The following is a 15,000-nucleotide window of genomic DNA, read 5'->3' on the forward strand; positions in this document are numbered from 1 at the left end:
CCAACAGATCGCTCCAGTTGCAAGAGATGAGAGTAATGGTATAAGTCTACATAGTTATACATATGTATATACATACATACATACATAGGATACATGGAAATCTCTCTTTGTTGGTGTTAAAGCATGAGACCTGTGGGAGGTTGGTAGAGAAGGTGAGGAGATACGGGTGATGGTGAAGGAGAGAGAGAGAGAGAGAGAGAGAGAGAAGAGAGGTTTGAGCAGCCTGCTGAAGGCCGAGATAGGAAGGAGGAGGGCCAGTGTACTTCCGAAGAAGCGAACCTGCCACGTGTGTGCCACGTATCAACGCTCACCCCGAAGCAATTTCCATGCATGGCCGAGCTGCATAATTTCCGGTTCTACATGTGGATCATGTATGGTCGATCATTCCGACTAAATAAATCATCAATTTTTTAATACTCGACATTTTAATACTCGTCCGTATTCTTTCTATTACAATTTTTGTCGTTTCATAATTACGTTTCTCCTTATTTTTGTAATATTCTTGGAGATGAATAAACAATTTTCGAAAAGTCGATCTAATCCAATTGGCTTCTTTTTATTGGAATTCTTTTCTTTATCCCTTTATTTTCTTTCTTCTTTCATTAATATTTCGACAAATAAATCGTCAATTTTTTTTTTTTTTTTTTTTTTTTTTGAATATTCGACATTACTCCGTTCATATTCTTTCTATTACAATTTTTGTCATTTTACAATTACGTTCTCTTATTTTTGTTATATTTTTAAAAATAATTCATCAATTTTCGAAGCGTCGATCTAACTCAATCGCTTCTTTCTATTACGATTCTTTTCGTTACCCTTCTCTCTCTCTCTCTCTCTCTCTCTCTTTCTTGTTTACTGTCTTTAATATCTCAACAAATAAATCATCAATTCTTAATCGTTGACCTAGTTCAATCGTTTCCTCTTATTTTACTTTTCCTTATTTTCTTGTCTTCTTCTTCTTCTTCTTCTTCTTTTCTCTCTTTTCCTTTATATTGTATTTCGACACATGAATCATCAATTATATAGTTATCGACATCTGGTTCAATTTCTTCTTTCTATTATAATTTCTCTTTTTTTTTTTTTTAAATGATATATCGACAACAAAACAAAATCAGTCAATCTTTAATGGTCAGCCCAGTTCAATCCCTTTCATTGAATTATAATGTTCTTTCGTAATCTTTTTTTTCTCTTTCGTCTTCTCTTTCGTTAACTTTCATCTTTTTTCTTCTTCTTTTTTTTTTTTTACTTTTGCTTTTGCTTTTAAATATTTCGCAAAATATTCATCGGGGCTGATTGCCTCTATAGATTAAAATCCTTTGATAAGGAATATAACTTTATGAGTACTTTCTCTACCCGTTACGAACGATCTTCAAGTGGAATAGATTCTACGCCGTGAGAACGCATAAGTTAATCGCATTATTCCTTGCAGTCGGAGCATTCGCAGGGGCTCGAAAGAGTTTCTTCGATCTTATCTCCCCGCTGGACGAGGTTCGTTAATTAAAGTGACCTAAATGTGCTACCTTGGCGTCTGCACCATAGCGTAAACCATTTATATACTCCCGGGAGATTTTATTCGTTTGGTGAATCGTTAAAATACTTAATGATGGTTAAATGTAATCGAAAAAGGAAAAGAAAAAAAAAACAGAAATACACATACATATATACATGAAGTGTATGCGAATTAGCTAAATCAGAATTAAATATAAGTTTGAACCTAGATTTTTCGATAGATTATACATAAAAAGCATATATAAATATATTCTATATAGAAGAATATATATATATATGATATTAGGATGATATTTTACATTTTATTATAAAGTTAAATATAAATATTTATAAAATTAAAATATGTATATCATGATATGACTTTATATCTACCATCAAGAAATACGGATTTCCACGAATGGCCCATTAGCTCAGTTGGTTAGAGCGTCGTGCTAATAACGCGAAGGTCGCGGGTTCGATCCCCCCATGGGCCAGATTTTTTTTTCACTTTTTTTCTACAAAATAATATTCCATTACATTAACAACATTTATTCTATAAATATATTACGATAATATTACTTTTACACTCGAATTTATAATAAAATAAAAAATATATATGGTACATATCTCTTTACCTTACTGAGCTTCAACTGAGACAAATTATAACTTGTTACATCAAAAGATAAGTTACAAAAGAAACTGTTCGAATGTGTATAAGTTAATGTAAAAAAGAAAAAAGAGAAGATAATTCGTTATAAATATAGAATAGAAAAAAAAATGAGGCCGATCCTGCCAGGATTCGAACCTGGAATCTTCTGATCCGTAGTCAGACGCGTTATCCGTTGCGCCACAGGACCACTCGTTATCAATTTGATCATTAGAAGTTATATATACGAAAATTGTACTCTTAGAAAAAAAAACGAAATTGATTAAATCTATCTAATCGACAATATCCAATGAATGAAGTTAAAAAGATGAATGAATGAATGAATGAATGAATGAATGAATGAATGAATGAATGAATGAATGAATGAATGAATGAAAGAATGAATGAATGAATGAATGAATGAATGAAATAATTTTAAATAATCGTTTCGTAAATGGAACGAAACAATTAGAAAAATTATTTCATAAGAATCAGAGTAAAAAAAAAGACTTCCAATCTTAATGATAACATCAAGTAACACAAATCATACATAGATAAAACAATCGTTGTCAAACGAGGCCATTTTTCTTTTTTTTTTTTTTTTTTTTCTTGATACCCTAATTAAATTAACGTCAAAGCCATTCGTTGGCAACGTAATCAAACCGAAATGAAAATATTTGAGGGTTCATTAGAAGTGGAATAATGGCGGAGTCTCTAGCGGCCGACTTTCAAATAAACTTTCGTAGCTCTCGTTTCAGTTGAGCAGGAAACTTCTCTTCATTTCCATCATTCCATCTAGCAACAGTAGCAACAGCAGAAGAACCAACAGGACCAATAGCAGTAGAAGTCAGTAGCAACAGAAGCATCAGCAGTAGCAGCAATAGTACCATTACTACCCACCACCATCACTACCCACAACCACCACTATCACTTCCCACAACCACAACCACCAACAGCTACCTACCAATCATATATTTCTTCTCTCATGGCACTCACAACGTCTGAGTTGCGTCCTTATCTCTCTATCTTTATCTCTCTCGCTCTCTCTCTCTCTCTCTCTCTATCTCTCTTACCCTCCCATTTCTCTTGACCAACCTCTCGAAACTTCAGCCGACGAATCTTAGTAAAAAACGCAAAATAAAAGTTGGCCGAAAGTTGCGGAGAAAAAATTTCAGTGCTCTTCGTCGAAGTAGGACAGTTATGTGGCAAGCTTGGTACATTTTATTAGAAAATATAGTCTGTATCATGAAGAAACGTCTTTTTTCATTTCTTTCTCTATCTGTCTGTCTGTCTGTCTCTCTCTCTCTCTCTCTCTCTCTCTCTCTCTCTCTCTCTCTCTCTCTCTCTCTTTCTCTGTCTGTCTGTCTCTCTCTCTCTCTGTCTCTCTGTACACTCTGTACCGCTTTTCCTTTGATTCCTACGTTCATGCGAGTCTCAAATTTATAGTCCTGCTGGGAGTTCGTTTCTATCCTTTACGAGCAAAGCACAACCGTATATGTTTCCCTTTGACTTTATAACGAAACCACAGCGATAATAATTATCCTTCTACGCATAGACACAATAAAAATATCAAGAACTTATGTACTCTTTCTATGATTTACTTTCTATTGGTATACGTATATATCCATTGCATAGCGTACGTGTATGTGTGTGTGTGTGTGTGTGTGTGTTTGCGTATGTATGTGTATTAAAAAACTTTTGAATATATTTGAAAAATCTTTCGAATATTTTCCATATCAATTCAATCATATCGTAGAATATCTCTGGTTAAAGCAAATGATGGTTGATATCAATTTATTGTCAAATCTCAGGGAATAACGTAATATTACTTAATTATTGACAATTACTACTCGAGGAATTACCTTGAGGACATTTACTCGATTTACCTTGGAACACGTATCGGTTCTCATCATTTTCGAGAAGTTATCACAATAGATAGTAGACCTCATCGAGTAGACAATAAAGGAACATCGAATTCAATGATCATCATGTACATACCTGAAACAGAGAATGAATAAATATGCTTAATTGGATATATTCGCAAGTTGGATTTTCGATGATTAAATCCTATGTGACATTACAATTGGATCGAATATATGAATTGGATCAAATAAATGAATGAATGAATGAATGATAATTCATTCATTCATGAAGATAATAACAATAATAATAACAACAACCGATTGGTTTATCTCTCGCATGCACACACACACATACACACACAGATATACACGATTAATTAGCTCTAAACCTTCATCCCTTCGATCAACTGTCGATCGGCATATTTCACACATGTACATACATATGATTAACTAGCTCTGGAACCTTTCATCCCACAATAATAATGATAATGATGATAATGATGATAATGATGATAATGATAATAATAATAATAATAATAATAATAATAATAATAATAATAATAATAATAATAATAATGATAAAAATAATAATGTCGTCGGTGAGAGAAATTCTAAAATTTAAGAGTGTATTTTAGGCAACGTCACAGGAGGCGTGTAAGTGGAAGTCCGGAAAGAATGTTCACCGGATTAAGTGGAACGAACGTGACTTAAATCCATTGTAAACCCTTGGAAAGCCGTTGTCGTTTGTAACCGTCGTACTTGTATCTATGGAATAGAAACGAAGGAAGAAGAGGAAGTCGGACGGATCGCGAAAGGGAAGAAGAAATGTAAGAAGAAAGAGACAGAAAAGAGAGAGAGAGAGAGAGAGAGAGAGAGAGAGAGAGAGAGAGAAGAGAAGAGAACAGTGAAACGAAGAAAAACAGAGTCACAGAACGAGGAAAACATTGGAAGAAGGTAAGAAAAGGGTAAGAAAGGGTATAGTGGACGGGATAGATAGAGGGTAGAGGGTTGAAGGATATAGAAGAGAAAGAGGGTGAGATAGCGAGATGGCGAGATGGCGAATGGGTGAGGAACTGAGAGGTGGGGACAGGGGCAGGGACAGGGACGGGGGTTAAAGATTCTCTTAATCTCGTCTCTACGTGTTCTTGACAAACGAGGAATGTGGATGACAACGGCATTGTACCCTCCTAGCATTATCCGTAAGATCTTCTGCGATTGCACCATTCTCCTTAGCTGAATGTCCTTCGAAACGCGTCCTGGCCTCGTTTACGTATTGTCCTCATGAAAATATCGCTATAATGTGCGAGTGAGAAAACGAATATATATATATATATATATATATATATATATATATATATATATATATATATATATATATATAGATCAAATTTATCATATAAATTTGACATAATTTTGCTTAGGGAATACTACGAACGAGGATGTTGTATCGCACGGATTGTGATGACATCGAACGATATTTCAACCTTTTTTTTTCTTTTTCTTTTTTTTTTTTTTTTTATTTTATTAAGCAAAAATTATCTAATATATTTGATAATTATTGTGTTACCATATTCGTTAGAATTTTGTTAGATGTTCCTCAAAGCTTCAAATCCAATTAAAGAAATATGTATCACGTATAAATTCCATTATGATTCTTCAAGTGATATGGAATAATGTCAATTAGTTACATGCTTACACATAACGTATCTATTTTCTCTTTGGAGTGGAAAAAAAAAGAAAAGAAAAAAAGATAAAAAAAGAAAAGAAAAAAAGAAAAAAGGAAAATTAAAAACCGAAAGTAAATCCGACCTAAATCTATGAATATTTCCAAGTATAACCATTTATTGGCACTATTATAATTATAGAAACTTATCATTATTTAATCATTTTGTACTATTCGAGGATTCGTATTTGGGTTATGAAACAAATCGAGAAATTAAAAAAAAAAAAAAAAAAAAAAAAAAAATCGAAGTAAAAAAAGAAAAAATGTCATTACGCACACCCAAACTTCTATATGCGATTTGTAAAGAGAGTCGACTAGAAACTGGCCTGACAGGATGTCAACGTGAATGCAACTCATACTGTTGACTGCATATTAACAACTATTGTAAATCGTAGAACCTTATGTGACAAGGTATACGAAGCGAATATAGGCAAGTCTGTCGATGTGAACCTGTCAACCCCTGACGAGACTCACTACCTCGTTGACCTCAATGTCCTCCCCTTCGTACACACGTACAAACGTACCTAGCGTACATACGTAACACGTATATATACGTACACGTTAGCTAACTGTTTGTTGTTAAATATAGCTTTTGCCCTCGACCGGTACGAAGTTAACGATGAAACGTTTACCGTGAAAATAATGCTCGTACTCCCATTAACTCCGCTAGACTAGAAAAGGATATTACGAAGTTAGTTTGACTAAAAGTTATCGACAAGCAATATACACATATACACACATACGCACACAAACACCATCCCCACTTCTCTCTCTCTCTCTCTCTCTCTCTCTCTCTCTCTTATTCTGATCGTTGCCGTTGATCATAATGGAAACGAATTTTCGTGATTATCCATGGTCCCTTTTATCAATGAGAATACGTAAACGTTATTGCAAATACTATTGATATTTTTAAGAGATTATCCTTCTTTAAATAAATAATTATTAGCTTTCTCTCTCTCTCTCTCTCTCTCTCTCTCTCTCTCTCTCTCTCTCTCTCTCTCTCTTTTAAAACGAAAAATTTATTAATTAAAAAATGGATCAATGTAATAGCTTCCAACCTTTATTATATACCTTATCCCGGTAATATTTGAAATCTGGGCTCGTTTAATATTTATCTTCTTTGGAAATTAATAAGCACCGTATATATCGTGTTTTATGATTCCATTGGAATGTACCCGCTGAACGTAAAGTCAAAAACAAATAGACGAAAGCTTTTTTATTTTCCCACGGGGCTTCAATTTTTCTCTAAGGTATGTACGTGTATCGTTTCTTCTTCTTTTTTTCTTTTTTTTTTTCTTTTTTCTTTTTTCTTCTTTTTACTACCACTCTTCTTCCAACCAAACCTTCTTTTCTGCGTTCATGAACTCGTCGGTCAGCCCTCATGTCTCCTCTCCTCTCTTCTCCACTACTACAATTTCCTACCAATGGAACGTCAAATGAAGCGATGGTAATAATTTTTAATGAGCCAATATACCTCCCAGGCTATATTATATATCGAACTTTTCTATTTGTTAAGAATATCAAGGAAGAGTATTAACAAGTCCATGAACTTTGCATTCAATGGGGGAAGCTAAAAATCCGATAGGTAAAATGTACTAATTCAATAATTCTTACGTCTTATTGAAATAGCATTATGGTATAGTGACGCGGCGTTTCGTTCATTAGAGTTTCGAAATTGTTATAATATGGAGTATGAGATTCGAAGATTTGCATTCTTCTAATTTTAATAGTTATAAAATTTTATTAGTTTTAATAGATGCTTATAACAATAATAATGACGATAATGATGATAATAATAATAATAATAATAATAATAATAATAATAATAATAATAATAATAATAATAATAAAAATAATAATAATAATAATAATAATAACAATAATAATAATAATAATAATAATAATAATAATAATAATAATAATAATAATAATAATAATAATAATAATAATAATAAAAACGATAACAAGAACAATACATTGCGGCATAAACGCTAATGAGTCGTTAATAATTTCAATAATGAGCATCACCATTCTCGTATATGCCTTGACGAATTGTACGAACGTATGTACGTATATCTATAATCTTTATTATCGATTAATATTTATTATGTCATTAACGAGATACGCCGTATTACACACTATCGTATGATAAACGATCGCGCTTATATCATTTATTAATTTTATTTATTAATAGACTTAAAATAAAGAATGAAATATGAGTGAAGAAAAATAGATAGAACAATTAGAATAATATTGTACATTTTAAAGGACTTCTTTATCTCTCTCTCTCTCTCTCTCTCTCTCTCTCTCTCTCTCGCTCTCTCTCTCTTCCTCTCTCTCGCTCTCTCTCTCTTCCTCTCTCTCATTCTCCTTTTCCTTTTCCTTTCTCTGTAATATATTTTTCAATAAATCACGATTGCTATCGTCGATAACCCCATTTTCCTCTTAAAGGTCAAGGGTCAATATAGCACAGATCTCGAAATTTAGATTGCACGTCGCCGTCCGGTTATTGCTGTGTCAACATACCCCATTTTTCTTTTCGCTTATACTTCGAAACGATAGAGAAAGAGAAAAAGAGAGAAAGAGAGAAAGAGAGAGAGAAAGAAAGAAAGAAAGAGAGAGAGAGAGAGAGAGAGAAAGAGCTCCTTTGAAACGAGCCACTTCAGAAAAGATTCGATGATATTATTGCTTCAGCCGCGCTATTGTCGATAATATTGGAACGGTCTATTTTTATATTTTTGTTCGTTGAAGCATTCCCCTTCCCCCCCTCTCTCTCTCTTGTGTTATTAAGCGTCTTCGTGTGCGAATAAAGTTGTAGTCTCATAAAATAATATTATTAATTTGTGGATATAAAAATTATATACTTTAATATATTATATATTTTTGTGTATAGAATTATTATAAAATATAAATATATAAAATGATAATTTTCTTTCAAATATTTATAAAATTTGTTAATAACATATAATAAAATTATCTTTATAAAAGAATTATAGGAAGATTGTAAAATATATAACAACAAACTTCCAACAGCAGTCGTGGCCGAGTGGTTAAGGCGTCTGACTAGAAATCAGATTCCCTCTGGGAGCGTAGGTTCGAGTCCTACCGACTGCGAAGAAAAACCCAAGAGTGGTTTATTTTTTTTCTTCATCTATAAAATATATCTATTTGGGCAACAGCAAAATTGCTTTCTCTAATTAAAAATATATTTTATTTTATATATATAATTATACAAATGTCGATATAAAATAATATGCATTGTAATAAGCCAAGTAGTTCATTTTTTTCCTATTTTTTTTTTTCTTTTTAATTTGCAAAATATATATTTTAAACACAATAATAATTAAAAATATGTTTATATATGATATGCAAACATAAATATATATGTATATAATTAATCGTGCATTGCAATTAATAAGATGGTTTATTTCTTTTTATCCCCACTTCTTTTTATTTGCGAGATAATATAAGGCAACAGAATGTTTATTATATATATATATATAACTGAAAAAAAAATATATTATATATAATATATATTGCAACAGCAAAATCGGGAGGTCTACTTTCTTTCTAAGCTTTAAAATATTTTAAAATAGAATACTTTTAAAAATAAAAAATAAAATTTAAAAATATATTTTTAAATAGAGTTTTTCTAGTAATTTATTAATTTCCCACTTTCCCTTGGTACTAGTAATTTTTATTTATATTTTAATAATAAGAGAAAGGGACCACTCAGAAAGCTCTACTTCCCATGACCCCCCTTACTAAGTAAAAGAGGTGAACGATCATCGATGACCTTACAATCTAACTATTAAATCAGATTATAAGATCGGCCTCACGCTCAAGGAAGAGAGCTATGTCTCATCAACGTGGCTGCATCAGCTCAGCTTTTCGCAGAGCAGATCCGAAGATATACTACAGAAATGATCCTGTGAAGTATGATCTTAATAAATCTTTCGATTCGTCGGATGGATCTATCATTCGTAAGAACGTTTCGTATACGAGAATCGATATATTTACTTCGGCCATCTGTTGGCGAAAGATGTTACTAATTCTATTCTTAGAGTAATCCAATAGCACGAGAATTATGCTATTTATATAATTGCAGAGAGTACTTTGAACTTCAGTTGAATTTATAATTAAACACAAAGACACTTACGGGAATTTTAATTTTATAAATAAATAGTCTAATAAACGTTATTTAAATATAATTCGTTCTAAAATTTAAATAAATAAATAAATGAAATAAAAAAGAAAAGAAAAAAAGAAAAAAAGAAAAAATGATGACGAAAATATGCCAGACAAATTTGATTTGTACCGTTCGCAAATCGTACTCTGTCAGTGAAATTATGCGTTTGATTGCAATCGCGGCTGTATATGATGTGTGCTCAGCATAATTACGTATTCGGGTAATACGTAATTATTCGTAAGTGCAACATAAAATTGACGATTAAATTATAATTTCGATCCTCCCTCTGTCAGAGGCAAACCATACCATACCATAGACTTGCTGCGGTATGAAATTACAATTTACTAATGTCTGGGACCAGGAAGGTGATGGTTAATATTACCATGACACAATTAACACCTAAATTGATAAAATCATTTTACTTTAGAACCAACAGTTATAATATCACTTACGAATTAATAATAATGCTGAAATCCCAGCACGTTTATGTCATTAGAGATGATATTCGTCGTACATGCATGCAATTCCCTTATCTCGCCAACTTAATTGTATGCACACACAACGCACATATAATGCATGCACGCACGGCACCCACACAGTTGACACACATATACGCTAATATAGAAATTTCATTATTATCCTATATATATTATTAAATTATATAGCATTGATATAACTTCTATTGGATTTCATTCGTGACATTGTAAACAAAAAAAAAAAAAATTATCATTCATACACTTCGACAATCGAATTTCAATGAATTTCTAATGATGAATTTCCAATCTATCGAGTGAATATCAAACGACAAGAAAAATAAAAAATAATGTATTGTTTTAATAAATAAAATAATTATGAGAGAAAAACAATAATGTATTGTTTTATTAATAGATGAACAAATGAGTGAATAAAAAAAGAAAAAAAAGAAAAAGAAAAAAAAACGAAAAAAAGAGAGAAAGAGAAAGAAGAAGAAAAAGGAAAAAATAAAAAAAGAGAAATTGAAAGTAAATTTATTTTTTCCTCGGTTCAAAGAAACGAAACTTTCATTCCACTTCTTTGTCAACGTACATATACATACATACAGACAAACACACATAAACATATACATACACACATGCACATTCACGTACACACGTGTATGTACATACAGATATACTGTTCACACATGCATATTCCTGTTTGTCGTGTACTGTACCTCAGGGCGACACGCCAAGGTGACGGTAAACAATGTGAGCATACATTACTTACGCCCACACCTAAACGCGCATTGTGCTCACGGTGGTTGGTTTCTGCTCGCACGTCCTCGCCAAGAATCGTTTGCGTTTTCTCTCTCTCTCTCTCTCTCTCTCTCTCTCTCTCTCTCACTTTTCTACTCTTTATTACAGAATACATCTCAGCATACATAAACTAGACAGAGCAGTACTTAATAATTCTAATATTTTCAATCTGTACTATTAGCTTTTTGGAAAATTATAAAAAAAAAGAGGAAGAAGTTGAAGAAAAAAGAAGAAAGAAATAAAAAAGAAGGAAAGAAAAATAAATAAATAAAAAGAACTATATAGTAATAAAATAGAAAGTAAAAAGGAAAGAAGATAAAAAGAGAGAAAAATAAATAAAAAAAAAATATATATATATATATAATAATAATAATAATAATAATAATAATAATAATAATAATAATAATAATAATAATAATAATAATAAAATGGAAAAAAAAGAAAAGAAAAGAAGAAAAAAGAGAGAAAGAAAAAGAAAATATAGATATATGATATATATGTATATATATTTGATATATCATATATATATATAATCGAATCTTCTTTTAATCCTAATTCTCTCCCATTAGTTGGGAGAATCAAAAAGCAATATAATGTTTGTTCACGATCAATATACAATATTAAATTACTCGTTGATGATAAAACGACGAGATCGAATGGGTGTTACAGAGCCGTTAAGTCCACGGAAAAAAAAGCGTAATATTAAACGATCGAGTCTGATTCGATCGCGCGACGTTGATTAAAATTCACATCCATGGAAGCTAATCGGTGTGGCCGAAATTATATCGCCAATAATTCCCGGGCTTTTGCCTGTGGATAATGACGGAAACGTGAGACTCGAGATAAAAAAGAGAGAGAGAGAGAGAGAGAGAGAGAGAGAGAGAGAGAGAGAGAGAGAGAGAGAGAGAGAGAGAGAGAGAGAGAGAGAGAGAAAGTACGTCAATAGCCAATTTCTTGGATATCCGATATATTAAAATCGACTTGGCCATGGAGTAATCTCGTTTTTATCGGCTCTGTAGAAAATCCTCCAATTAGCGCGCATAACATTACCGTAATTGCGGTACCTACCTGCCGACGAGCACAAGCCTATCGAGAGATTGTGTCTGACTAGGTTCTCTTCTTTCTCTGATCGAAATTACGTTACTCGTCAATATTTCTCCTTGATCTTCATCTTCTCTTCCTTCCTTTTCCTCTTCCTTTTCCTCTTCTTCTTCTTCTCCTTCTTCTTCTTCTACTTCTATCTTCTTCTTCTTCTCCTTTAATCTCGGTTTCTCAAAATTATCGAAACGCCTTGAGAGTATAGAAAGTATTGTTTATAAAAAGAAGAATTCAAACGATAAAATGGTTAGAGGGTGTAAGAAGGGTTCTCTTTGAAAAATGAGAAAAAACAAAGGTTAGAAGAAGAAGAAAATATAAAAGGGTAGAACGCTCATAATTCTACCGAGCTACTTTGTAACACGATCAGCTACGGCTACTACACTACTACTACTACTACTACTACTACTACTACTACTACTACTACTATACTACTACTACTACTACTATACTACTATACTACTACTACTACTATACTACTACTACTACTACTACTACTACTACTATTACTATTACAAGTTCCGCTTTGACCAACTTTCTTAGTCGTTATTTAAGTCCCGCCGTATGTGTACTGTTAACGTGAGAAAATTTACGAGCGGACCTTCACCGACGTCTAAAACGCTCACGAAAACTCAAGTTTTCGGACAGTGGTTTGCAAACAAAAGAGAGAGAGAGAGAAAGAGATAGAAATAATCTAAGTAAGTCAACTTAACGAAGTTGTCCGACTTACTTGTTGACAACTTTCTTGATTTAATTAAATACACAAACATACACACTAAATATACACATCAGCAAACTTCCAGGTAATAATCTCGTTGATCAAGTCACGTTTGATTTACACTTAGATTATTCCCATTTGATTTATATTTAGATTTTGTCGAATATTCATCGATGATATTATTTACGCATTGAATATTCTAATATATCTCCTTTTTTTCTTTCCTTTTCTTTCTTTCATTTTTTCTCTTTCTTTTTTTTTTGTTTTTTTTTTTTGTTTTTTTTTTGTTTACTTATTTGATTGTTCGCAATACCATCGATAGGAATAATCACGGATGTATAAGTAATCCAAAAAAAAGTTCAATTTCCCTGTGGCATGTTGTAACGTGATTTATGGGGCCAACGTTATATACGCATGGAATATTATTTACCGTCGACGTGACGTTACCTCACCGTTGTAGCATTCGATATTTTCAAAGATTGGAATTCAACGGTTATCCGAAAAAGATAGAAATAATTACGCATTTATTATTGATTAATACCAATATCCTGATTCTTCTCTTTCTCTCTCTCTCTCTCTCTCTCTTTTTCTTTGTTTCTCTTTCTCTTTCCCATGACTTTTATCTTCTATATGGGAAAACATATCGAGGAACGTCAAAAATGTCATAATACATATCTGATAATTACGAGCTAAATCCTCAACCGTAGAGAACTTTAAGATCACGGGGATATTTATGAGACGAATAAGTGGTAAAGATGCTCGCTTGAAAGTGAAATATTAACGTACCTTTTAGGTGCCACGTACTATTTATATATATACATATATATATATGTGTGTGTACACATACACACTCGAACATATTCGAAAGCTACGGGCTAAGGTTAAAACCAATAATAATCCTCGAACGAAACGTCATAACTTTGAAGAAGATAGCGATCTTAGAACGCGAAGGTATATATATATATGTATGTATGTATGTATGTATGTATGTATGTATGTATGTATGTATATATACATCCCACCCAATGCCAAAGAGGTATAAAACGGAAACATTGTCTTTTCTGTAAAATACTGCTTACATTACGCTACTCAAATACCGACGATGTGAGACTATAAATCAACCTTGGGTTCGCCCTTTCTTAAGAGAACTTTCTCGGTTCGTAGCTCCCCCTCCTTTTTTTTCCTCCCCCCACCCTTCGACGAACTTACGAACGCACGGAGTATGTTAGCCAATAAATAACAACAGAATGGAGAAAATGCGTTTCGTTTAGGATACCGAAAGCAAGGGTTGATTTCCTCTTTCAACCCCTTTTCCTCTTTCCAATCCCTTTTCTTTTCTTTTTACTCCTTCTCATAGGCGTAGACACCTACATCTTTAATGGAATGTCCGACCATGAGTTTCTTGATTAAAAATCTATTCATTATTAATATTAATAAAGAAGTTGCGTGTGACGTTTTTAAGAATGTCGATTTAAAAGAAAGAAAGAAAAAGAAAAAAAAAGAAAGAAAAAGAAGTAGAAAAAAGTATCAAATTTTCAAGATTTAATTGGCCCAAGTTAGTCGTAAACCATCTAACAAGTTCCCATCGAACTTGGCCGAAAGTTTCCCATCGAAGAAGTCTTGCATTATCTGATATCAAGAAGAAACGAGCCGAACAAAAGGGGGACGATGGTGGTCTTTGAAATGGTTGGCTTAGGTAACGTCGATTGCATCGGGAGCGGCGCGTATTAAAAGGATAAAATAAAATTATCAAAGAAATTGAGAGAGAATTTTCGGGCACTCTGAATTGTGCCCAGTAAGAGATATTACAAAAGGATACAAACGAAGATAGAGCTAGGAGAGAGGATATAAAACATGTAAATTACTACGTTCATCAAGTTAACTTTACCTTACCCTCCTGTTGTCATTTCATTTTTTTATCTTTTTTTTTACTCGTTCTCTGTTCGCTCTCACTCGGATGGTCAACTTTCGATAGCATTATGTTTGCAAGAGACTCCTTAGTCTC

General features: G+C 32.5%; 1 protein-coding gene and 4 non-coding genes across 6 annotated transcripts in view; 2 read left to right on the top strand and 3 right to left on the bottom strand.

Annotated features, from left to right (window-relative positions):
* Positions 1 to 1,908: 1,908 nt before the first annotated feature.
* Positions 1,909 to 1,982, top strand: TRNAI-AAU (transfer RNA isoleucine (anticodon AAU)). The gene has a single exon. It is a non-coding gene; the product is annotated as a tRNA-Ile (tRNA).
* A 290-nt stretch (positions 1,983 to 2,272) lies between these two features.
* Positions 2,273 to 2,345, bottom strand: TRNAR-ACG (transfer RNA arginine (anticodon ACG)). The gene has a single exon. It is a non-coding gene; the product is annotated as a tRNA-Arg (tRNA).
* A 1,760-nt stretch (positions 2,346 to 4,105) lies between these two features.
* LOC118450247 (mannosyl-oligosaccharide alpha-1,2-mannosidase IA-like) overlaps positions 4,106 to 15,000 on the bottom strand; it is a 92,645-nt gene continuing 81,750 nt past the window's right edge. Inside the window, exon 3 of one of the 2 annotated variants that reach the window (XM_085656382.1) lies at positions 4,106 to 4,132. In XM_085656382.1, the coding sequence (XP_085512508.1) occupies positions 4,121 to 4,132 (12 nt within the window). In that variant the 3' untranslated portion in view covers positions 4,106 to 4,120. Of the gene's footprint in view, positions 4,133 to 12,445; positions 12,473 to 15,000 lie in introns of those variants that run through there. The other variant, XM_085656383.1, reaches the window with a different exon arrangement.
* Positions 8,752 to 8,833, top strand: TRNAS-AGA (transfer RNA serine (anticodon AGA)). Its single transcript has one exon. It is a non-coding gene; the product is annotated as a tRNA-Ser (tRNA).
* LOC118445964 (small nucleolar RNA U3) lies at positions 9,447 to 9,665 on the bottom strand. The gene has a single exon (XR_004839448.1). It is a non-coding gene; the product is annotated as a small nucleolar RNA U3 (small nucleolar RNA).

The sequence above is a fragment of the Vespa mandarinia genome, chromosome 4, assembly GCF_050613455.1.
Source record: "Vespa mandarinia isolate Hongniang chromosome 4, ASM5061345v1, whole genome shotgun sequence".
NCBI classification, from domain to species: domain Eukaryota; kingdom Metazoa; phylum Arthropoda; class Insecta; order Hymenoptera; family Vespidae; genus Vespa; species Vespa mandarinia.